General features: G+C 41.3%; 1 protein-coding gene across 31 annotated transcripts in view; it reads right to left on the bottom strand.

Moving 5' to 3' along the window:
• LOC311433109 (poly(rC)-binding protein 3-like) overlaps positions 1-26,317 on the bottom strand; it is a 511,482-nt gene that overhangs the window by 30,711 nt on the left and 454,454 nt on the right. For all 31 annotated transcript variants that reach the window (XM_084511820.1, XM_084511817.1, XM_084511839.1 and 28 more), the window contains 6 exons: positions 18,544-18,567; positions 18,411-18,443; positions 15,298-15,414; positions 8,892-9,023; positions 4,760-4,888; positions 2,514-2,657 (listed from right to left, as the gene is read on the bottom strand). In XM_084511820.1, the coding sequence (XP_084367946.1) occupies positions 2,514-2,657; positions 4,760-4,888; positions 8,892-9,023; positions 15,298-15,414; positions 18,411-18,443; positions 18,544-18,567 (579 nt within the window). The remainder of the gene's footprint in view (positions 1-2,513; positions 2,658-4,759; positions 4,889-8,891; positions 9,024-15,297; positions 15,415-18,410; positions 18,444-18,543; positions 18,568-26,317) is intronic.

The following is a 26,317-nucleotide window of genomic DNA, read 5'->3' as shown; positions in this document are numbered from 1 at the left end:
GAAAAACTGTCCTGGACTACTCTACTCCTTAGTAGTGGATCTACGCCCTTTCTGTGGCAGAAACATACCAAGTACAAACCTGGTAGCGGCTACTGAGACATCAGCACTGTAATGCTTCACCCAGGACATCAGCTATGGGTCTGATTCCATCAGTGTTTAGTACTGGTGTACTGACATTAGTAAGAGTGAGAATGATCTGGTCTACAAACCTTCCTCAGTGTAAAGCATAAGGCTGCTAAGAGACATAAAGCAAAGCTGTAGCCATCTAAACTGCAGTGTAGCACAACGGGTAGAAATTTCCAATTTGCTTCCATCAGACAGGAGTGCTGATTATTTTTTATTTTTTAACCAATGCATAGACTCAGTGTTGGTAAGTAGCAGAGCAGAGCAGGGCAGTTCAGCTTCCTTTTCTATCATGCAATGCAATATCAAAGAAGCACAAGAGAATTAAAACCATACTTACAAGAACAAAACCCCAGCTTGTTAAGTAACAACAGGTATTTGATTTTGCTAGTGTTGTTTGATTTGCAAGCATTAAAAAAATGAAAACCTTTCAAGATAGCCACAATGTTATTTAGAAAATCTTCTGATACTGTTGTCAAAAAGTTGGGTGGACTTAGCACTGTTGATGAAATTTTATTTTCAATATTAATTTCCATTCATGATACTCATGAAAGTGTCTTTCCATACTGACTCCCAAATACATTCAAGCATTTTCTCAAAAAGCTTGGTTAGTCAGAGACCACATTCAAAGCACACAGAAAACATCTGTAGCATGTACTCTCACTTATATCAAGAGTTGCATTATAAAAGTGAGAACATCTTTTTAACTGGTAAAACTGAAGATGGCAAGACCTATAAGGCCTTCAACTAGGACACTTTCAGTTATTTGTATAAACTACTCTCAGCTCCCTAGCAAACAGCTTAAATATTTTTGAGTAATCACATACAGTCTTTGAAGGAATTGGCAATTACAGTACCGGTAACACGGGCTACTGCTTATTTGCACACACACATTTCTAAAAGGAAAGCACTGCAGTATAAACTTAATGTATCTGTGGAGTAAATTATTCTGAACTTTCAGACTGATTTTTGGCAAATTATCTTTAGTTCCAATTCAACTTTGGTCACCAAGGAAGCAGATTCCTTACTCTGAAGAAAACTAAGAGTGATAAACTTGGACACAGGGGACTGAAAGCTACTAAACCCTGATTATGAAGTTCCGTATATATATCACAACATATCATTACAGGGTAGAAGGTAAAATTCTGAAATTAAAATCAGAGAAAGCTTATTAGAGGCCTGTTGGAAGAAATGTCTCTTTGATGTGCAGTTAAGATGTTCAGGAGTGGAGCTTGCTGACAAACGGGCAGACTGGGGAGATGCAGAATGCCATGCCAGCAGCACCTCGTGCTGTCTGCCCCACCAAGAGCATGGTGTCCAGGTTCTTGTATAATTTCTGAATTGCCTGTTGGGGTGAGACACAAGCTCCAGGGCTGCTGGCATGTCAGCACCCCCACAACACCCCATGACAGGGTACCCACCGACCCCGAGGCTGGTCCAGGGTGGCGACCTGGCTTAGGCTGGGCTGGATCTGTGGGACTGGTGAGGCCTGCCTACAGGCAGCCCGCCATGCAGGTGAGTGGCTCTTCCTACTAGGTAACTACTTTAAAAAGGGACTTTGCCCTCATCTGGGGGAAAATATTTGGCTGGACTGAGGTGCCTTACTGCTGGAGAGGCTTCACACACATGAATCCCAAGACGAGAGATGGCAGCCTTCTTCTGGCCTAGACTCAGGAAACCAGCTTCCCCCTGAGTTGGGCAGGGCTTGTAGCACACCACGTCACCTTTCCACATATCTAGGCAATGCTGCTCTTAGCTTGCTGGTTATAAGACCCTTTGTGAGCCTCTGAAGGTGTTTTTAGGGTACATATCAGCTGTGTTTGCTGCTGGCCCATCGTTTGCTAAAAGTGCATTGCCATTGCAATATGCATGGTGGTAGTGCAAAATACTGTCACACCTCTGTTCCCTGTTGCAGACCCCCCTCAGGACATTATCACAAGATGAGGCAGTCACATCACACATGGGGTTTTAAAAACCCTGATTAGCTTAAGATGAAGGGGGAATAGTCAAAATATCATGATATTCAAAATATCAAAAGAAATGGGAAAGCTCTGATTCCATTATAAATGAGGTTGGGAAGGTCTGCACTTGCATTTATATAGGTTCTGTAACCTCAAAACCCCATTGCTATTTGGCCCCGAGGAACTATTAAGCAACAGAAATTAAGGGCATTACTGAAATCATGTGCAGAATATCCACTTCCCAGGTTTATACAGCAGCAGGAAACACAGCCTGTGTATCAAATGTTCCCCACTCAATGCCTTCTCGCTGTTTTCCCTTTAAGTTTGTAATGCAGTGTTCTCCTTCCCCACAAACTGCAAGTACACAGAGTAGACAAAGCACACCAATACTATACCAGGCAAAAAAACGAGTAAAAGTTGAAAACTAACAGGCGCTGGCTGAGGTTGGGCCAAGACGGTGTGGTTTCCAGCTGAAGCCAAAATGGTGTCTGCTCTTACCTGGCCACCTGCAAAAATGATAGGTGCAGAGGCAGGTTTGGGACGGTAGGGGATGGTGGCACCTTTGGGTGGGGACTGCAGACAAAAACACAAAGCGATCAAAATGCAGAATGAAGCAGAGCTCGATAAAAATCACTCCTTACCTTGGCCACCCCAGGCTACAAGGGGTGCAGCTGACCCGGCCCAGCCCACCCTGCCCTCCATCCCAGGAGCCCCAAAGTCAGAGGCCAAAGTCTGGGCTTCAAGGGGAAAAGCCAAGGACCATTGCTTCTTTCAGCTGCCCAGCTGAAAGAGGCAATGCTGGCTCTCCTGGCTTCACTACCACTCTCATCAGAAGAAGCGTTATAAGCTTCATTAAGAATTTCAAGGCATTTCATGAAATAATTTTGAAATTTGTTTATGTTTTGGAAGAATCTGGCCTACACTCCCATGTTGTTAGCACAGAGCACGTCCTGTTTATTGATCTTTCCTATGCTGCTACACATCAAGGTTTCCTGTTTTACCAACGCAATTAAGTTGGTTGTTCAATGGCAAGTGACTGGCCTGATCCTACCTCCTGTCTGGGTGAGCAGAAAGGGTGGAGAAAATTCCTCCCAGCTTCAGCAGGAGCCTAGCTACAGCCTTTGAAATGCACAGAAAGGGAATTTATTCCCTGCAGCCCAAGGATACAGAGGGAAAATACCTGACCAAGGCTAACTTTCTCCCCATAAATAAAATGGAAGCAGGTATCTGTAAAACAGGCTTCAAGCTACCTATGCAACTTCCAGCAGAATGGTGCCCTGATTTCAATGCATTAACTACAACTAAGGTAACAGCAATAGCACTTCCATTAATTAATACCATATAATTAGCTATTTAATTTCAATGAAAGTGTTTGTTGCCAAATTAACAATATGCTACAAGTTAGAGTGCATCCATTTTCAGAGGTCTTTAAGTACTTGAAGAAGCGAACTGTAGTTAAGCCAGCGCTTTCTTCGACACTGCTGTTCACAATTTGCCTAATGCTAAAATTGTGTGCTTCCTGTGGCAAAAGTGATTACTTGAAAAAGTGGAAAATAGAACTGTCTCTCTGAATTTGTACAGAGTTTTGTATCATATTCTTTGGCAAATAACTATTTATTCCATGCAACTTGGATATGAGGCTACACACTTCATTCAGAAAGCTGAGAACTATTACCACCCACGTGAAATTATTTTTGAATATTAACTTTGTGTTCTCTTTTATAGAGAAATTCTTTCCTCACTGTAGTTCAAAAAAATGAAGTAAGAGTCACTTTTCCCAGTAAAATTCTATGGATTTTTTTTTTTTTTTTAATTTTATGCCTTCATTTGCACAAGGCTGGATGTCACTGGGATGCAGTGCATACTCCTGAACAGCCAATACCCATAGTGCTGTCTCAAACACTGTTTCTCCTATTTTAAAGGAATTAAAAAACAGCAGGGCATCAGAGGTCATAATGAGATAGCTCTTGACTACACTTAGGTTAAAAAAAATATATAGTAAAACAAAACAAAAAAAAGCCCTATTTTTCCAGCAAAAAATGTGACAAAACCAGAGATATTTCATATTAACAGAAATTAAGGCTACTAGGTCAAAATATTTCATTTTGATATACTGGCTTTTTTTTTTTTTTCAAACTTCTATTCAACTTAATTCTTTGCATGAAAGCATAGACATCTTCAACACAGGATTAAATCACCCAGATTTGTGTATAAATTAATTTTGTATCACTTAACCTAAGAGTAAAAAACTGCTGTCAAAATGAAACTTTCTGGCCTTAGGCAATGATCTTACCCTAAGGAAGCAAAGAGTCCTCGTATGTCTAAATCACGTTAGCCAGAATTATTTCCACTTAAAACAAGTCCTATATTTTTTTTTTTTGCCCTGTTCTGCATCAGAATAAAGTGCTTTTCTCTAAAGGCAGGCTGTGGGTCTGTGGTGGACCATGTTTTGCTGTTTGATGATGTCATGACAGCCCTGGTCTCAGGTTGCTGAAGCCTTTTCTGAGAGGCTCTCAAATACCAGGCAGGTATCTGAGGCTTTGGGAGAGTTCCCCTGAAATCCCTGACCTGGGGAGGATGGGCAGCACCTCCAGGGAGCACACAGGGCACTTTAAAATCAGCAATGTGTTCGAGCATCTCCCATCTGAGAGGTGATAGTCCAAGCAATTGCTTACCTCCAGCATGACCACGCATATTTGCTTCACACACTGGATGATGGCATCGGGGGTGCCTGATATAGTCACTGCACGCTCTGTCGAGTTTGGCAGCATGTCCCCCGCCACTTGCACCTGGGCTCCTGTGGACTTGAGCAGAGGCAAAAAACAAACAGAGCGTCACTGTTGGGAAGGCAATGGCACCTCGCTAACTGCTGAGGCCTGATGTGATGGAGAGGAGGCACCTTTACACTTTGTCTTTTCTTGCTAAATGCATGGAAGAGAGCGTGTGTAAACACACACCCGGACACGGTAATTGGGGTCTGGCAGAGCATAGGTCTGCCTGTTCAAGCCAATTTGCAAAGAAACCCATCACAGAAAGATTCAGTAGCTGTTAAAGAAGCAAACTATGACCTGCATTTCAGGACAAATCTTTTAACCCTCTCAAAGACAGAAAACTGCAGTGCTGACAAAAAGAGAAAAAAGTGAAATAAAGTTCTTTCCAAGACCAACAACAACAACAAATTTAGGAAAAAATGATTAGAACAGAAGATCTGCAAACAAGCTGCAGATATCTGGCTCCTTAATCCACTGATGGCTGACTTGTTTTTTTGGATGAAATTTGGGACTGCTTTATTCTTCAGAATATCTTGGGATGGTCATGAGCACTTCTAAATTACAGTTAGTGTTGATTAAATATATGCACATCACCAGCTTTTAGCTCATTAATGAACCCAAGGGGATAACAAGCCAGTATTTTTTCATAACTTTGATCTTGGCACTAATGCATATTACCAAAAAAATGAGACCAAATGAAATCCTTGGCATTGTTTCACAAAGCAAATCCTGAAAGTCTTTTTAAATCAATAGAAAAAAAACAACATGCATTTCATATTGAGTTAGCACTTCCACATATTACAAACAAAATATTATCCCGACTTACTAAAATGCAAGATATGGGGCTTTTAAAAATTATTGTTTAGTAATCATTGAGTTTGTGTCAGTCAGGAAGGAGTTGATTTATTTTCCTGATGGTCAGACACAATCCTTGCTGTTCCTCTTTCAAGAGGCTGATTAAATTACTGATTGCATCTTCTGTTCACTAGTATTGTCTAAAGACAGAATATCAATCCCTTATTCTGTAACTGGCTTTGGAATTTCATCATAATTTGATCAACCTGCCATGCTTTTCTATTCTTTTTTTTTTTTTTTATAACCTTGTCTTGCAAATTCAGGCAACCTCGTTGCAGTTGTACAGCAGCCCTGTGTGTTGTTCCAAGGTACCTGGCTGAGCACAAAAGAGCATCCCTCATGCAATTGCTGCTCAGTGTGTTGTGTGATGATTAGATCACATCTTGACATGGAAACTCCTTTTTTTCTTTTTTTCTGTTTGATATTAGCTACTGTTTAACATGCTGTTCTGGGTATCTGTCCATCAAGCACAAAATACTCTGCCAAACACTGCAGCCATTTATGTATTTGCTTCCAGTGCTAGTTTTGTTCATTCTTTTACTTTGGCCATATGTCGGCCACGAAAACACGAGCAATGCCTTGTCCATTACCCTTATGCCTAAGCAAATGTACAATGTGAATTCACGCTACATTAGCCTTATCCAAAGACCTCTCTGGCCACACAATATTCTTTTACTTCCTTGTACTAGAGTGGTAGCTAATTGCTTTTGAAACGATACTCACCAGAATAATCACTTTATTAATTTAATGTACATGGGCAGATTTCAGATTTAAAAACCTGCATCCTAAGAGCACTGACTCAGTGTTCTGGGTGAGATTTCCAGTACTTAAAATAAAAGCCAAAGAAGTGACAGCAGTAAAACCTGCAGCTAAGTGCTCACCAGACCACACCTGGTACTACTGTAACACAAGTAAGAAATCAGCCAGAGCCCTGCTGCCTGGCAGCAATCCTGGACATCCAACAGACCTGGAGGACCAAGGGAAATCACATCCCATGGCTGAGGTCCTCCCAGCTGAGTGCTCCCGTAGCAGCTTTGCCTTCTGCAGTAGCAAGGCTTCAGCATGGTTTCCCCTGCTGCCTGCCATGGTGAAAGCAGGAGCTGCTCTGCGGTTTTGGGGCTGGCCCAGCCACCAGCTGCTGCACGTGCTGGAGCCAAGCAGCTGTGCAGAGCCTGAGCCAGAAATGTCCCCTGGGCAAAGTAAGCCAAACACCTTTCTTCTACCCAGGAAATGTGTTTCAACACTTTGCTATTGCATCCTGTCTACTGCAAAGCTCTTTTTGTGATTAAAGAGAAAGAAAGGGTTTCCTATGAGACTTATTTGCACAGAAATAATGTTCCCCCCCCTCAGCATCACCAAGTGATTTGCCCACTTTCCAAAAACAGGTTTGAAAATAAATGCTACTGAGAGGCACAGCTCCCTGACTGTTGGATGAAAAAAGTAACAAAATCCCAAGGAAAAAAAAAATCTGATTCATAATTTCCTTTTATTTGCAGGTCTCAGTAAATAAAAGACCCCTTCAAATGGCAGAGCTCCAAATTATTCTTGTGAATTTACAGCAGACAATGCATATATGTTTCCATGCACTCACTCTACAAAGCAAGAGGCACACGAAGAAACAACATGTTTGCTTGGCAGCAAAAACCCTGCAGCAGCCTTTGGCTGCTCTGCCAGCTGATGGAAGCAGTGGGCACAGGAGAGAAAAGCCCCTTCCAGCAGAGGCCAAATCCTGAATGGTGAAGATATGCCTTCAGAAGGAACTTTGTTGAAAAAGTCCCAGGGCAATCAAATTTGAATCCAAATAAAAGAATCTGGAAGAATTTGGAAGTCAATGGAATAAGACACCAGCCTGTCCTCTATGGTCACCTCTCCTTCCCTGACTACCATACAGGCCCATTTTGGAGCACATTCAAGACACATGAATTTGATCAAAGAATTTTCCACTCCTTTACAACATTTGATCAAATTTTCTGATAGAAAAAGGACCATTAACTTTTTTTTTCATGTCTGAAATGAAACAGAAGTACAGTGAAACCTACTGTCTTGAATCAACATTTTAGATAAAAAAGGAAGTTTCACTTCGGTAAAGCCTGTCAAAATCCTCTGTTTTGACATACTCCAATAACAAAAAAAATGATCAGCACTTTATCCTGCTATTCAACACTTTATCCTATATTGGGATGAATACAAATGTAGAAGGAGTGCTGTTATTTTCTCCAGAGTAATAAATAAATAAATAAATAAATAAATAAATAAATAAATAAATCTGAAATGTATTACTCAGGTTTTCTTTACATAAATGTAGCATGTACCTACTTTTCTTGTTTGACTAGTTAAAAACATCAGCTCCTCACCTTGGCACATGCTATGTTGTTGTAGCTATAGAAGGAACAGTTAAAACTGACATTGTATGATCATTTTTGCATTTTCTGATTAGAGAAAAAAGTGGCTGCTACCACAGCGTGTTGCATGAATACCTTTAGGTAAAGTCTCAATTAAAAAAAGTCAGCGTGGGCTTAGCATAGATGAGTTCAGGTTACCCATGGAAGAGGTTTATTAGGGAGAAAACAGAAATTAGTATGAAAATACACATTTTTTAGAGTAGATCAAGCATTTGATCTCCTGACCTGCACTCTCCAGCACTACCTGGGCCTTTCCCTGGTTGCAAAGTTTGGAACTGGTTTGGAAATGGCTGTACTGCTCCCTCAGCACCCTCTGTGCGCTGCTGGCCAGGGGCTGTACCCACAAGGATGCTTGATGGGCCTTTTGTGCCACTAGGGTGTTGCTTTGCTAAATTGTGTGTGGTTCTTTCTTCAGTTGTTTATTTTACCCTTCCAGGCTGTGTCTGAGCTGCTTTTGGAGTGCCACAATGAATACATTATAAACGTGTTTCTTTATTTCACACACTGTCTTTAGCTTCAAAGAGGGTACACGGCACAGTGGGTTTGGACACCTGCTTCCCCTAGAACACACTTTCAGAAGCTTTTCACTCAGCAAATGCTTGAAAGGCAAGATAAGGCCCTGACTGCCTTTGGTGATCACCTCTCTTTCCATGGGTACCATAAAAATTTCATGGCAAAATGCTGGTCACATAATTTTGGTCAAAGAATTTTTCATTGGCAAATCACAGTGGAAGGACACTGAGCTAGCTCGTGTCCCCGACAGACACCCCAAGACTTACCTCCCTGATTTCTTTGATTTTGGAGCCTCCTTTTCCTATAAGGGATCCGCACTGACTTGCTGGGACGACAAGCCGCAGTGTTACAGGTGGTTTGCTTGTCACTGTGCTGTTTGTCATTGAAGCATTTATGTCCTGTAATAGCAATGTCAATATGAATTAGCTGAGGATTTGTCATTCCTCTTAAGCATTAAAGGGCTCACAGCAAATGCATGAGCTGTTCTTGAAGACCTGGGGAGGGTGCAAATAATCACAGCTCGTCTTTGCTGCAGGTAAAGCCACCGGCTCTGCAGATGATATGCCACAAGCACACACTGCAAAAGAAGCTTGTGGCAGAGGAGGAAGGCTTTTGCTCTCTGGTGTTGCAGGTCTGAGCTGCGGGACCAGAGAATAGTGTCTGTGACAAGGCTGAGAGGAGGAGGTGGCATCTGCCATTTGACCAGCTGAAGCAGATGGAGAAAACAAGCAAGTTTTTGAGTTCATGAGCCCCCAGATTCTGATTTTATCTCATTTTCCACCATCTCAAGTAGAACTTTTCTACTATATTACACGCCTTTACATTTCATGCATCTTCTTGTCAGGTTTGACACAAAGAAGAAAGGTTATAAAGGGGATGACAAAGAATCTGAATGATCTGAAGCAAATAAAATCAGGCTATTTTGACAAATATTTTGCTGTGCACCGGTTTAATTTCTGTTTTGTAGCAGACCTGTATACTTGTAGCCCTGCATAATTTTAAAAATATTTTTCTTCACAGCTTTGTAACCAGAGCAGGAGCAATAGCAGTTACCTGTATCCAGGTATTTTAACCTGTGTTCATGTATCTTTTTACCCAGTGAGACTACACTGCACACTTTCAAGAGCATTTTAATACACTGCTTGCCACAAGGTATACACTGTTTTAAATATATTTTGCTTATATTTTGTTATAAGGACACCTTATATCCTCATTTACCAAGACTACCACTTTTACAAATAAATAAATAAATGCCTATACTGTGTGATCAGGACCCCAACTTAAAAAAATTAAAATAAAAAAAAATTAAACAACTCTGCAGACCTTGTTGACATGGTGCAGGAGCTCAGCTCCGTAACACCAGCACCGTTCCCTGCAGCACCTCTGCGTTTGTGGAGGTGGCATTCTGCTGTCTAAGGACCGTCTCTCTACGACCTTGCTTAGCTTGAAAGAGATGAAAAAATCTTGAACACAATGAGGCATGGCTGCATGCCATAAGACAGCGATCTGATCATTTCTCTGCCAGCCAGTAACTCACATTTCATTTAGTGCCAGTGTCAGTGAGAGATTGCAATCCAAAATAAAGCAAGAAGGATAGCGGAATTTTGCAGCACCCATGTATCTGAAATAAAGTGCAAGTCGTGCCATTTTTTCAGCTGGAAGATACCATCTCACTAGATCACGTTCACGCCAGGTGGTGGCACACAATCATCCAGATGTAGGCAAATAACTCACTTCAAAGCCACCAGCACGACTCCGATAATGTCTCCCATGTCCATATCATAACTGGCCTGGCCTTGAAGCATTCACTGCGCTTAGTGCCTTCAAAAGCACTTCACAAACATAGTTCACTGGAGGTTGCTGTGATCTTTATTTTCTCCTCATCATTTGAAAGGAGCCAAACCTAAACATGGAGTTTCAGTGACAAGCTCATAAAAGCATCACTCCAGCTTGAAAACACAACAAAAGATGAAAGAACAAAAATAACCTCTCCAGAGCTGCAGGTTCCCAAGGGAGGGTTGGCTGGAAATATTCTCACAGAACAGCTTTATTTCAAGCTGTTTTTCCTGCTTCTTTAACCTCTGACTTTCTGGGGCACTCCATCCATCTGTAAGACACTGGAGTTGGACCCTGCATGGCTTTTTGCCTGCTTTCCTCATCTGCTCCTCAGCCAGGATGAGCTAAGTGGGAGCCTGGGAGTGCTAGGAGAGACGTCCCAGTGCTTCACAGCCCTACATTCTGGTGTCCCCAGCTCGGGGGCAGGTAACATGACCCAGAGTCACAGTGCCTGAGCTCCTCAAGGCAAGCAAACGTGGCAGCTCAGTGATGTAACAAACCACCAGGAAAGAAAGAAAAAAAGAGTTTCATAATTCTTCTTTACTGGTTTCTATATAATAGAATCACAGAATGGTTTGGATTGTAAGGGAACTTAAAGATCACTCAGTTCCAACCCCCTGCCATGGGCAGGGACACCTCCCAACAGATTTTGGGGTTGCCCAAAGCCCCATCCAGCCTGGCCTTGAACACCTCCAGGGATGGGGCATCCACAGCTTCTCTGGGCAGCCTGTGCCAGTGCCTCATCACCCTCTGAATAAAGAATTTCTTCCTTATGCCTAATCTAAAACTGTTACCCCTTGTCCTGTCTCTATATTCCCTGGTAAAGTCTCTCCACATCTTTCTTCCCCCCCTTATGGTAAACCTGCCAGTTTTCAGTCAGCAAAACAAGTCCATGAGGTGGCTTCTCACTTGGAAATGACCATCACAAGATTTGCCACAGGTGTAGCAGCAAGTTGATGTTTTATCACCTTCCTTTTCTCCCCTTCTTCTTCCTAGAGCTAAGCAAATTCTTCATAAACATTCACAAATGAGCAAGGATTCCACCGACCCTTTTCTAATTTATTTGGAGAAGGTCTGAACACCCAGCCTGCTAATTATTCCAGCACTTAGCTACTGTATATGGTTTGCAGTGGATTATACAGATCTATACCCCAGACCAGAGCTGTTCCAGTCACCAATGAATGTAGTAGTTGCATTTCTTGGGTCTCAGCCTCCAATCTGGAAATCACTGCTCTACAGTGTCTAGTCTTGCAACTCCAGTGGTCTGTCTGGGTTAGTGTCATTTTTAAACAATTCTCTTCTTCCTCTGCATGAGGAAGTGAACACCTTATTGGTTTATGTGATTACCTACTTAGCCCCTAAATTCATAAGGTTGCTAGAAAAACAACTTTTAGCTGGGGAGGTTGACAAAGCAGAGTGATAAATGGTTGCAGAGAAACAACACAGAGAACACTCCTCCGTATCTTTTTTTTTCCTCTCTAGCCACATATTGAGATTTTTGCTAACATCAGAAAAGTGTTATGGAGCTCCCATGTCTTCCTAGACCTGCTTATCCCCACTCTTCTGTCTGTAGTATTGAAATTAAGGGTTCAAGGACTTCGTGCTGAAAGTAGAAGAACAAAATAAAACCAAACCAAACTCAGACATGCTTCTTACTGCATCAGAAGAGATATACAGAGCCCAGTGATGACAGCTAGCATGAAGAACAGAAATACTCTAATTTATAATTTTTTTCTGGCTGTGTTGACAGGCTGAGGCTGTGGACACTGGGAAAAGGATACTGTGCAGACAGCACAGACATAGCTGGTAACCACCCGGATGGTTTTCAGTTGCACTGATAAGGAAGAGCTTCGTATTTAGATTAAGCTGCTACAAGAGCTGTCCTTCAACCATAAAAGGGCTGAAAAATTATTTATGTGTAAAAAGAAATATTCAGATTTCTTAGCATAATGGAAAGAATATTTTATAGCAAGAATGACATACTGTTGTGGGATTTTCTACGTTTTAAATGGCTAAAGAAATCTCTAAGAAAAAGGTATGCATGAGAAATAATAGTTGGTAGCTAACTCATTTGTAATTTCTGAAGCAGTATTTCATTTTGACTCCAAAGTACTACAGTTACCTCATTGTATTGACAAGAATAATTATAGGAAACCTAACTGATTATATGAGACATTTTTCTTTACCACTGTTCTTTTAAATACACTGGAAGCCAATTATGTTGAAACTAAATACAGATACTTCAGAATATATACAATGCATGAAATCTACAGTAAGTGCCAAAACCTTTTTGCTAAAATCAATGGCGTGAGTCCAGATTACCCTCTAATATCTATGAGGGCAAATATGCATAAATTCACATTTCTTTGCCTATTGCTAGCTACAGCATATTCAAAAATACCATAGTATTTTTTGGGGGTGGGCAGGAAGGGGATCTGATGTTTTGCAGTGTTCAATGTTTTTATGAGAAATGCAGTGTTATTTCTATTGGGCTCTCATTTTGATGGGAATTGGCAGGGATTAGCTATGTTATAGAGTCCCACAGCATTTTGCAGGATAAGGTCCTAAGCAGAACATGTTCTTCATGCAGAGAGGCTGCTCTCTCTGGATTGCAGTGGGTTGGTATGGTGCTGTACACAAAACAGTCTCAAGCTAGAAAGAATGGGGATTGGTATGAGATGGGCAAGGTGATGAAGCTGTGAAGGAGATGAAAACAGGTGTTTTTAAAATTGGACTGTAGATAATTACTTGTGCAGTTCTGCAAGAATCAACCTCAAAACCAGCATTATCTCATTAAAAGTCGGTCAGGAAAAGAAATAGCATTATTAAATGCACCATGACACAAAAGCAAGGTACTTTATCAACACACTGAAAGATTGCAATACTGCACAGGAAGATCTGAATAACCACGAAGGACTGGGGGAATGTAAATGGTATTAACATTTCCAGAATAAAAAGCAAGGGCTGTTCATCTAGGCTCTAATGAGATGGTCTGACGAGACCTAAGCGGTTCCCACTGTAAACACTTGGGGAAGAGCTGGGTACACCCGCCAGCCACAGCATGGTTATGTGCAAAATGTTACACTAGTAGGAAGTGAGGCATTTCGAGCAGTGATAGGGTTGTGTTAGCATAACAGCCAGGACAGAGGACTGTTAGTGTCATTAAATAAGCCCCCGTGGAACTTCATTTGCAACCTGTCTGCAATTAACACATGTGTTTAGCTTAAATTGGAAGGGTCTACTTGAATGGTGAGAGGGGTGGAAAATGCATTGAATGAAAGACTGAGCCTCACTCATTTATTCTAGCAAAAGTGAAGGTGTGAGGGGATAAACTGTTTTATAAAAATGTGTCTAAGAGGAATCCTCAGGGTTGGAAAGTGCTGGCACGGGAACAAAGCTGTAAAAGCTGCTGGTGAATAGATTTTGGTGACGAGTGGGAAGAAGGTGGTCAAATATCAGAGAACTGAGGTTGTGGATCCAATATCAGACACTAGAAAAAAAAAATCTAACCATTTTTTGATTATGCCATGAAGGAGATTGCAAAACACACTGCTTACGCTAGCAGAAAACTGCAGGGTGGTGAGGCACTGGCACAGGCTGCCCAGAGAAGCTGTGGATGCCCCATCCCTGGAGGAGTGCAAGGCCAGGCTGGATGGGGCTTTGGGCAACCCCAAAATCTGTTGGGAGGTGTCCCTGCCCATGGCAGGGGGTTGGAATTGGGTGATCGTTAAGGTCCCTCCCTACCAAACCTTTCTATGGTTCTGTGATTTCATGATCCAATGACCCACAAACTCTCTTCCAATCCTGTTACTCTAAATGTGAAAAATCACCATAAATAAATAAATAAAACCATGCACTGACATTTCCCATCAGTGCTAGCATCTGCCAGAGCTATGGGGAAGTGAGGAGATCAACTCCACTAACATGAAGAAAAATGTGCTCTTAAGAAAGGGATTCAAATTCCCGTTAATTTAGTCATCAGGAGAGAGACAGCCCCTTTCTCCTCTTGCAGTTGCTTTAAACCATGTCTCTGTAGGCAATTTCTTAAGGAGAAGGTGAATTGCCTTCTATACTCCGTGGACTAACAGAGGCTCCTGCAGGAGAGACACCTGGATGACTGATTTACAAAAGAAGAGGGGAGTCAAGTCCTCTCCTAAGGGACCAGGTTCCTGGTTGGTAGTCTGCTACCTTTTCTCTGAGGTTTCCCATTGAAGTGGTGACCATATCTAATTGCAGTTGGTCCATGAAACACGAGGAGATCTGAGCACTTCAGGTACATATCTGCACTGAGTGGTAATTCTACAGTAAATTGAGCACTCTCTTGCCTCACTTACTATTAGTGCCTTTATTTCAATTTATTTTAAAAAAGCCAATCTTTAAATATGGTAATTAGTAATTACACAGGTTCATAAAATATGTTTTTCTAGTTGAATGAATTATATATTCATTTCAACATATATAAAATTTACATCAATATCAAATGGAATCATATAAAAACAGAACTAAAAGTCGGGCAATTATTCTTTTCAAATCGAACCCACAATGGGACCAGAAATTTTCCAAGACGTTTTTCTTACCATTAGTGCACATTACTAGAAGCAATTGCTTTTCCCTGAAGCCTCCAAAAAGCAAAAGAAATGATCAAACAGCTTGTAAATTGACCCATTATTTTTCTTCAGTGTTACTGCCAAAAGCATTTATAAAAATACAACCACTTTCATTGCTATTAAATAGAACATTAAACAAATCATATTTAACATTAAAGCAAACATGAGAAAATTCAAACAGTGTTTGTATTTCAACCTGAAGAGAGAAAAATATATTTTATTTGCTTACCTCTTCAAATTTTAGTGCAATCATAGAAAAAGCTTTAAAAATTGCGTCTGTTGGGCCTGTTATTGTCACAATTCTTTCTGGACAGGAGCCTTCTGAAATATTGATTCGAGCTCCACTCTGTCAAAAAGAACAAACATTTTTCAAATTTATACTTCCCAGGGAGCAAAGAAAGCAGGATTAGGGGATAGCGTTTGGGAAGAAACATCTTGAGGCATCTAATTCACTCCCCTATGATTGCAGCCCCAACATCATATAATTTCAGCATAAACTGATCGCACTCCAAAAATTCATCTAACTGCGGGAAGCCAGGTTCTGTCTCGGTAAACACTTATCCAGCTTTCATCACAGTATGCAAATAGCACCTCCGTAGCTCAAAGTTACAAATAATTACATTATCAAGTCTTTTCTGCCTCGCAGGGTTAACCTTAAAGAGGACTGGAGCTGCAGAATTTCAGGCCAGCTTGTTTCCTTCAGGGAACATCAGTTTCTTAGAGGTTTGGACCCAAATACAGTGCTTGATCTGTCTATCTGGGGCATTGCGTTGGAATATGGCAAAGGTTCCTTATAAGTGTATGTCATATGAATTCAGTCAATTAATATACAGAAAGAAATCCTTTTAATATTGGTAGGATACACAACATTTACAATGTTATCTTCTTAAAGTAAGGAGACTTGGAAGAAATTAGAAAACGGCATCTTGGAGACAAATGAACATGACTCTCAGGCATACCTATTCCCCTTTATGCCACTACGGCAGTGCAGCAAAAAAACCCTATATCAGTTGCAAATATATTTAACAGGATCTTAGCATAGATAATAATCGAATCCAGTTCAGGAAAGATCAACCCTATGCTTCCTCTGAGGTTTCAGCCATGGAAATGTGTTAGTGCAGCCTAAGAAGTCAATAGAGCCTCAGCTGATCCACAGGCACTGATCTTCTCGAGGGTGCTGGCCTCTAGCAAATATGAGATAATCTAAGTTAATTTGGACCTTTGCCTTCAAAGTTACCACAAATCAGTTGATATGCTGTGTGTCTGAGCCTTTACTCATGTGTATACTGCTGCTGAACAGAAAGATAGCTTATTTTCCCATGTGACAGCAACCAAACACAACAAGAAAAAAACAAAACACAAAACAAACAAACAAACAAAACACCAGAAACTACTAATAGAAAAATCTTTCTGTCACAGACTCTGCTGGCAGATATACTCAATGTTCAGAGATAAGAAAGGGCAGCAGTCACTTTTTCTGACAGCTGAACCTAAGTGGGAATTGCTCTAATCAAACACCAGTGTTCAATCAGGAAGGAGTTCGAGCCCAGGCCTGGTTCAAACTGGCAGCAGCATTTGGTTCTGGCACTCACTCTCGGTTCCTGGGGATGCTGCTCTGCAGTGGGCCTGAGAGGAGCCTGGCCAGGCAATTAAAAGGTGATGTGGCAATCTCCAAAATTCGTGAAGGAAGTTAATGACTGCAGGCACAGATTGGTAGGCTTTGTGCTTTTCTTCAGACTTATTTTTTCTGTGATATTTCTCTGATGACAGAACAAGGTAACGTTGCATTTTGTTCCACAAATATGACTTGCAACATACCACATCTGTCAGGAAAGTTAAAATAAAATCATCTTTTAAGAAGCATTGAAGAAGTTAGTCATTTAAAGAAGGACTCAGTTATCCCCACTTAAAGACATAGCTGATTAGTCCTTTGTTGGTAGTAAAGAGGCACATAATTCCTTTTTAAAAAATGAACAAAGAAACTATGCCTTGTGTCTGCATGTAAGTGACAGTTTTTCAGGAATGGAAGATGAATATTTGACATTTACCTGGAAAAACTAACCAGGAACTATAACTCTTCACTAAGATGTTTGACCCAGAATTCAGGAGCACTTTTTCTAATGATAGCTTCCCCTTTGTGAGAACAATTTAAATCTAAAGATATCTGTCTGTGATCACAATTATTAATTAAACTACAATGCATTTAATCAACTCTCAACTGTAACTGCCAATATACCGTTACCTAGTACATTGGAAGCATTTTTTTTTTTCTTAAGCCCAATTGTACTCATATATGAAAACATGGATGAAATCTCTTATCAAAAAAGGAGCTTTGTATTCAGTCAGCCTGAAAATGAACTCCCTGTTGTGCATATTTGAAGATGTATCTCAGTATTTTTATTCACTGCAAGTATATGGAGATTTTCCTGCCAGAGACCTTCTCTCAGTGTACAACACAACAAAGCAGCTGACATAATAAAGTACAGCAGAGAACCCAGAACCAAATCAATTTTTCTTGAGGCACTCTCTGTACACTTTGCACTCCTGAAGTTTCAAACAGTAGGATTTTTCTTTTGACTTATGCTTTTAGCCAATGATTCAAAGAAGGGAAGTTACAGGAACCTGCAGGTTAGATGTGCTGACTCACAAGACAAGTGTGGATCCACAACCTTTGCCTTGGAGCTAGGTATAATCCTCTAAAGACACCGCACCTTGCTTTGAGGAAGGGAAAGAAGCGTCCAAACACCTGGGGAGACGGAAGTTTATGCAGTGCCCTGTGTTAGTTAGCCTCTTTTTGTTTACAACCTTTTCAAAGGATGCGAATGGCTTGTGTGCATGCAGGTCTACGTGTCCACAGCCTACTGACAGCTGCAAAACTACGAAAAGTTCAGTCTGTGCCAAGACAAGACAGAGGGATGCTTTGGCTCCAGTTCTGCTGAAGGTTGTCTACCCCTAGACCTTCCATAGCATCAGTCTAAAGCGTGGTTTCTGATTTTGGGAGCTCTCTACCAGGAGGCCATGCTGCGTGCAGGAGCAATGCTGGTGTGGTATGGGAAACAGTGGTGAAATATCATGGTTTGGATACACTGAATCATGCTGCCCAAGCTGCTCCTGAGGCAATGCATATTGCCACGGGAATGCAAGCCTCCAGACTGCTGCGGTGATAAAGATGCTACCTTAACAGCAGTGCTTAACTTAGGCCAGCACATTTTATTTATATGAGAGCTGGTGTAACGGAGTGGTGATGTGAAACGAGCTGCCCGCTTGATGGCAGTGTCGTTCTGTACACTCCGAGTTGTTCCCTGAGCTGGAAAGAAAACAAGACATCAAGGCTGGTCTTACCTCCTCCCTCATCTTCTTAACTGTCTCACCCTTCTGTTAAAGAAAAGGATAAAAAAAGTTAGCCCGGGCCAATGAAGTGAACAGACATACAATATTTTGACGTGACAATAAAGAGAAAAAGTAATTTCCTGACCTTTCCAATAATGCTCCCAACCTCCTGAAACAGAAAAGAAGACAGCGTAAGTGAATGATACGATTCGCTACAGAAGAGCATTTGCTAAGCTGCTGAGCTATTTTACTATCACTTCTGTCAGACCTGCAATGCCTAGCCCCGTTTCCCATTGTTGCCGTCCACAGATGTGCCGTGTTAGACACAAAGGGGCAGACTGAAAACGCGGCTTTACAGCGTACTGATTGTGCAAGAAAAATACCTTTAACAAGAGCTGATCTTGCAGTTACAGATCAATTCTGCTACTATAAACACAGATAAACCCCTATATTAGGGAATGAAAAGTTCAGAAATAATAAGACTACATAACCTGCTAGGGAAAATGGGATATAATGCAAGCATCAAAATAATTGCTGCTCTCTCTGAGGGCAGGCATTTACCCTCTTCTCATCATTCAATAGCTAGAGCTCAATTTCCATGCCATGAAGTGTTATTGCATTAACACCTGGTGGCCTGTCTTAATCTCCCCATTAAGCACATAGAGAACAATAATTGCTCATCAGTTTTTAGGGATTTGGGAATTGCTACTGGACTCCCATGATCTTTCATTAAGGGACAAAATACTGACAAATGTCACCATGAGCATACAACAGGGGATTGATGTGGTAGTTCCAGCAACATCCCAGGGGTTAAAAATCTGGTGCATAAAAGCAACAGGTAACAAAAGAGAAGCTAATAACTCTAAAATGAATCGTCTGGGCATGTTGCACAAGTCACACATGTTGGACATCAGAGTGGGAATTATCTGATGGAGAAGAGAGCAGCTATGGGAAAACAAACTCCTCTCCTATACTCAGTGTGAAATCTACCTCCATGATTTAAGACTGTCTCACGTGGTTCTCGTAGAGGTATCCCCCCACCTCTTACCTCCATCTATACACTTACATCTGAATCACCCTGAAACACTGCCACAAGAGTACGATTTAAGAAATTATCCTCTGTCGCTCTATTTGGACTCATGATAAAGTGGTACTAACTTCACCCTGCAGTACCAGACTGACAGCACTGCCCTTGGGAGAGAGCTATTTCTCACCACTAGGTTATTTATAAGCTCATATTGTGAAGCTGTTTGTGCTTGTGCCTCCTCACAAGACATGAACACCTCTCAGTGAGAAGACCCATCTCAGGGAACAACTTTGGCACGTGGTTCCTTGGAGCTCTCGGCAGGTCTGCAGACAACACCAAACTGGGGCTACCACACATCAATGTAGCACGTCTGCTACGTGAAGAAACAGGCTAAGATAAACCTCAAGCAGTACGACAAAGCCAATTGCAAAGTCCCGTGCCTGGGATGGAACAAGCCCATGCAGCAGGACAGGCTGGGCAGCAACTTGCTACAAAGCAGCTTTGTAGAAAAAGTCCTGGGGGTCCCAACGCCCAGCTCCAACATGGGTCAACAGTGCGTCCTTGCAGCAAGGAAGGCCAACCAAATGCTGGGCTGCATTAGTAGGAGTGTAGCCAGCAGGCCGAGGTGAGTTCTTCCAGCCTTCTCCTTGGGCTCATGAGACCTTGTCCCACGTCTGAGACCACCGTGTCAGCATTTTGGGCAGGTTCTCCAGCAAGGTGCAGCATTCTTATTAGCAACAACACAGATTTGGGACACCCATTCCACAAGGTTTTAAGGTCTATTTTTCCAGGCTATCGCTGTAACACTGCCAAACTGTCTGTAACTACTGAATGGGATTAAAAGGTACTGGGGGTGAGAGGGGACGCAGATACACATAACTCTCAGTAATGGAAAGCTGTCATGTCTAGTAGTTCCCAACGGCCTGCCCAGTGCATTCAGTGAATTTACCCTGAAAATTTTTCTTCCATTCCTCTCAATCCCAGGTTTCAGAAATAATTTCTTGTGTAAAACAGATTCCCAGGAGGTAGAAGGACTTTTTACTGTGGCTGAGCATATAGTATTTTGATTGCTACTGGTGAACAATTGAATTTCAGTCTTTTTTTTTTTTTTTTTTTTACATCCAAAGTTTCATTAGAAGCTATAAGCCTGATCTTGAACCTACAAGGCTCTGCTGGTACACACTCCTCATGAAATCTGGCCTAATCCATTTGATCAGAGTGGGTCTTGATGTCAGCTGCAGTTCTTTCAGAAATGTATGAAGGGACCATGGCTAATAAGGACAAATATATCTTCCTTGGAAATAGGAAAAGATACTATAGCTTTGGAAACAGTAAAGCAATATACCGTTTACAGCCCTAGTAAAAAAAGATGGAGTATTTCAAACAAAGAAATGAGGAGTCTTTAAACAAGTGAAGTGCTGCATAAAATATCAGGATTCTCAAGATGCTTACTTCACTGACGCCTGTGGATGTTTTGCTATTGATTTCAGTGGAAACAGGAATTCTACCTGAGCAGATATCACCTCATTTGCTGCTAAAGAGTAGAAGCTACCAAAGCAGTGAATGAATGCACAGGGTGAATTCTGCTGAGAAAAATATTTCAATGAGACTTGTGACCAGCTCCTTGGATCATGCTAGAAGATGCCACTGTAACTCTACAGACTACCTCAAACCTTAACCTTGTCAAAGGGAGAATTTAAAGCTCATTCTGCAATTAGGCAGTTCCAAAGCACTGTGGCAAACACCACCTCCTCCCTGCTCTGCAGCGCCCTTTGAAATGGGATTCTGCTAGGAATGGCAAGGAAAGGAGGGGGGGGGAGAGGGAAACATTAACTTCACATGGGTATTCCTAAATTTTCCAAAATTTTGGATCCATATGAATTACTCCAAAGAAAATAAATTCTGGAACCATTCTAAGCTGGTTGCTTTAGCCTTTTGGGGGCTTTTTCTCTTTTTAGGAAAGCTCCTGTAAGTAGTGGAGACGATGGATCACGTTTTAATTAGGAGAAACCTTCTTATGGCACAGATAAAATCAGAAAATTCTTTTCACCTCATTCTCCAAATTACTTATCCTACTTCATCAAACCTTTAATGATTCTTTATGCAGTCCAGTATTTGATTCATACAGAGACTTACACCACCCTAAATTATGTTTAGTGCTTTATAAGATATCTAACACCATTTTTGTGATACTCGATCTTTGTCAATATTTCTATCCAAGGTTATTTATAGATCTTTATCTTACCCAGAAAATGTTTCTAAGTCTGCCAGGTGCTCAAACTGTGCTGCAGACTGAAGGGATGGGATGTCTGTCACCTGCATCAGTTCATTATAAGTTAGGAGTCCAGTGTAATCCAGGCACGCAGGCTCCTCTGCAGTCAACAGCAAGAGACAATGGAGGGTTTTGTTCCCCAAACAGGAGGGAAGAACTGTACTATCAGGGGTTTCATCTTTCTACATCTGCCGTGGAGGAAGCCTAGGCTTACAAGAACATACCTAAAGTTTGGTGAGAGGAATCCCACATTTGATATCAAATTCAGCCTCCGCACAAATCAGACAGGAGTGTGATTGAGCTGTCTTTGAAAATACTGGTATACTAGGATATACTAATAACTGCTTAACTATTTGCTGTCTTCCAGTGCTCAGGAATACAAAGTGAAGGTAAGTGTTTACGATCAATTTCGGATTGATTTATTGACTAACCATCCACTTATAAACATAGTGGGAAAATAAGCGATATGATAGGAATTACTAGATTTTCTACAGTCACATTTTAACAGCAGACAGAAAAGCAGAGCACAAATAAAAATGTTATCAAAAGGGGGAACTGAGCTCAGAGAGAGAAAGCCAGGTCCAAGGTAACCTGGCAACTCTGCTGCCAGAGCTGAAAGAAGCACCCAGCATACCACAATCCTTGGCCTCAACATACAAACACCTGCCTGTCAGAAGCAGATATGCCACAGCAACTGTGCCGGGTGAATAGGATGCCTCCAAAAAGCTGCAACTGTATGCATGCCCACATCCACTGATACACTTGAACACATGCATATATTTATATATTTGTGTGTGAAGACAATATATGCACGCAGGCACTAAATAGATGGATATCAACTTTCCCTCTATAAATGACAGCGATTTGGGGCACCTATCTTGAGCCTCATCAAAGTGGCCTGAGTTTTAGACAGTGCAGAGTGCCCAGCCGGGTAGCATCTTGCAAAGGGCATTCCTCCAGGTGACAGCACCTGAAGCAGGACAGACTCCTACCTAGACTCCAACTTCGCATCCTGGCACTTTGGAAAAACACAGGAAAATGTGACATAGACACGCTAATTTCAGACAGCTTTAAAATAACTCATTAGCCTTGGGGTCTAAGTTGAGTTATGACTATGATTCTATGTCATTTCTAATAAAATACATAAATCTATGTTATTTCTAATAAAATACACAAATTAACAAATGGTGGACCTCACCAAGACTGTGCTCAGTATCAGCAAAGCATATTGCTAGCCAACCGCCCAATTCATTGCAGATAACTTGAGGAAAAGCAATGGCAAAAACACGGGATGTTTTTGCATATATTGCATAATAATGTATAATATTATTTGCAGTCCTAATTGTCATGAATGGCATGGCTTTTACCCTTAACGAACACCTGGGGAGAGGTGGGCCCACCACACAGCAGAAAGCTGCTTCTGTAGTATTTGCTTCATCTGTGTTAACCTGAGGCCAGCAGAACAAAAGGTGGCAGCAGAGAAGTCTCTGTGAGCCCAGGCTTTTGCAGGGCTCTTGATGGTGCGAACGATTAAACAAAGATATAAAACAAGCTGTAGGAGAAAGCTATTTGCTAATCAACTATCTGGCATACCTTCTGAACAGCAAGAAAAATAAGTCACGTTAAGAAAACAGGAGGCTTAACAAATGGTGATAAACCTTGGTATAAAGATAAACCTTTGATCTGTAAACATAATGTGTGAAATTCCATCATTTTTCTAAGTGTAAGGCTAGTCTAATAAATATTGTGGACTAGGAAATCAAAACTAACCAGCTAGTTATTCCAAAACCATACAAAAACACCGATCTTGCTCTAAGCATGCAGCTTCTACTACCAGCGCTATGGGGTGAGTGGAACACTAACCTCACAGGAACCCTGAGATGCAGACACGTCTTTAGGAAATAATGCAAGAATATATGCTTTTACCCCAAACCATCTGTCAAAGCACAGGCCACATCCTAAATCCTGTAATTCATCCAGGCAATGCTTCAATCGCATGTCTGCTTTCTGTGAGCAAGGATAAGGTAGGGCCAATCGGCCTGGGCTCTATAAACGAAAAAGCCTGTTAGGAAAGCATTGAAGAAATACAGCCTTCTGCCGTGGGAACACACATCTGTCACAACAAAAAGAGGGATCCTGGCAACAGCAAACAACATCTGTGCTGACAAAATGTTGTAGACCAGCACCAACTGTCTTTCTCCCATCCATAAAGAGGAATAACATCACAACCCAACTCTCTCCCCATGTTGTTCTGAGGATACAGTTGTAAAAACTCATATAAGCACGTGGAGATCCAGCAGGGAAGACCCCAGGAGCGTGTTCCATGAAGATATTCTGAGGAATATGTTTGTATGGAGAATATAGGACACGAGCATTTTTTTAAAGACTGAAAAAAAGCCTTAGTCAGATTTGGGAAACATGATGTAACATGTCTACCTCGAGGATCAAATGGTTGCCTCGGATATACTGAGTCTTATTTGTGTTTTGGGATTATGTGGGATTAGCCTCACTGACACAGGAGATTTCATGTTCCTAGGTGATGCTTTAGCAGTCACTGTCTGATGTTAACTGCCCTAATTTAGTAAGGTACTACAGTCCAAGTCCTTACTGAGACAGATCTCATGCTAACAAATGTGGTAATGTTTGAGAGAACCTTCAAATTACAGTCTTTCTGATGGAAATGTTGGTATTACGATCCTTCCACAGGCCCATCTATGTTGTTTTTTTCCATATTTTTTTTCTCCCAGCTATACCAATAAGCATTTTTCATTTGCTTTTTGATAGCAGATAGGTAATCAATTTACATTCGACTTCACACCAACCTGCCATGCCTCTCCCCCCCTCCTTCCCCTCCTCACCCCACCAAAACAAAAAAAGAAGACGACAAAGAAAAAAAAGCACAAACAAATCAAACCCCAGTTCTGTCCCTTTACTAGCCATGCTGAAACACCAGCGATCAATAGCGTGTGCCTCTTGCAATCTCATCCTAATATGGCTCTGGACTGGACACTGTCTGCAAGAAGTAGGAAGATTCAACATTGAATGTTGGTTTTGGGAACACACAGAGGCTGTGAAAAAATGCCACTGTCCTTTCCATTGACTCTCTTAGGCTAGTGGAAATAGTGAGAAACTCTCAGCTTTTCCTACAACCACTCTAAGGAGGTCCATCTTATGTTGTGTATTTGCACACTGAGTTTTGTTCCATGACTAGAGCTCTTGGCTACTACAGCAATGCTAATGAACAAAATGAGCTATAAGAGCAATAAGCCTGACAGTCAATCCTCATAATACCCTGACAGTGTTTGTGGAAACTAGAAAGAACAGAGCAAACGGTGGCTTGGCTGGCATTTTATAGCTTGGATTAAATTACTGGAAAGATGAATCTTAAAGCTGCTTTGTTTTATGCTGTATTTTAATAAGTAAAAAATGAGGAAAACTAATAATTTCTGTGTTTGCTTTAACAAGGGTAAAGTAAGCAGATATGCAAAAGTGGCCACTAAAAGAAATCCTTGATGGTAAATCTGTATTGCCTATACAAATGAAAGTGGCAACATTCTCCATGATTTCATTCTGTCTATATCTGAATTATTTATTTATTGTGAGTAAACATCTTAATGAGTCTGGATTTTCTTTTTCTTGTAAAAATCTCTATAAATAATCATAAATTAATCACCAATGTGTCCAAAAGTTACCACCTGAAGCTACATGCAAGTCCATCGCTATCAATCCTTCCAGTTCCACTAAGCACCAAGTGGTCCTGCCGAAACCATGGGGTGGTAGAGTTGCTCAATGCATCTAAACTGAAGCTGCAAGCACTGAAAGTTTAGTACTTAAAAATCAGGGCACCCCTAGTTTTTTTTTTCTTCATTTTTTTCAGGTCTTTCACTGAATATTTGACTGCAGATTTGTCTTTCTAATTCATGACCGCTTAAACTGTGAGAAACCTCTCATTAGGTAAATGCTATCAGGGAAGGAAAAGCTCCATGTAGCCATTGTATCTTTTCTGCATCAATGCAGATTATACATTCTACATAGCACATGTACTACTTGTCCCCAGACATGTTTAAAATCTGCTTAGGAGACTTCCCAAACCCCATAAAAATTGCAATACCAGAAGTTTCTATTTGAATTCCCTTATTATGATTTGTTTCAAAACTATATCTATTCCATTATTTCCAAACACAAGCACTTGTATCATTCAAAATAATGTCACTCCATTACTCATATTTGTTCTCTCCGAGTATTTTTGAGAATGTCTGAACAAAGCTAGACATGCTCTCCTCAGCCTCCTAAAACTGTTCTTTTTCTGTGAATTCTCCCTCTAGTCTTCAGCATCACTCACACACACGGCACCTGCTGCTGAGCACAGAACCAGAGGTGTGATCTTGCCAGAAGAGCGGCAAGGGAATTACCCTATTTTTGCCCCACAACGAGCCAATACTGTACACCCAAAACTGCACATACTTGTGCTGCAATAGCTTTCCTTTCCAGCCTAATATGTTCTGAATGTGCTGCTCTGTAACACCATCACATCTGATGCCTTTCAGCCCTTATGCTTTCCAGATTTCCCCCCCTCACTGAACGTGTATCTTCTAAGTTACCTTCTCCATTAAGTTGCCT

The sequence above is a fragment of the Aythya ferina genome (genome assembly GCF_964211825.1).
Source record: "Aythya ferina genome assembly, chromosome: 2".
Lineage (NCBI taxonomy): Eukaryota > Metazoa > Chordata > Aves > Anseriformes > Anatidae > Aythya > Aythya ferina.
Note: the sequence above shows the minus strand (reverse complement) of the source record. Positions and strands in the feature narration are given on the sequence as shown.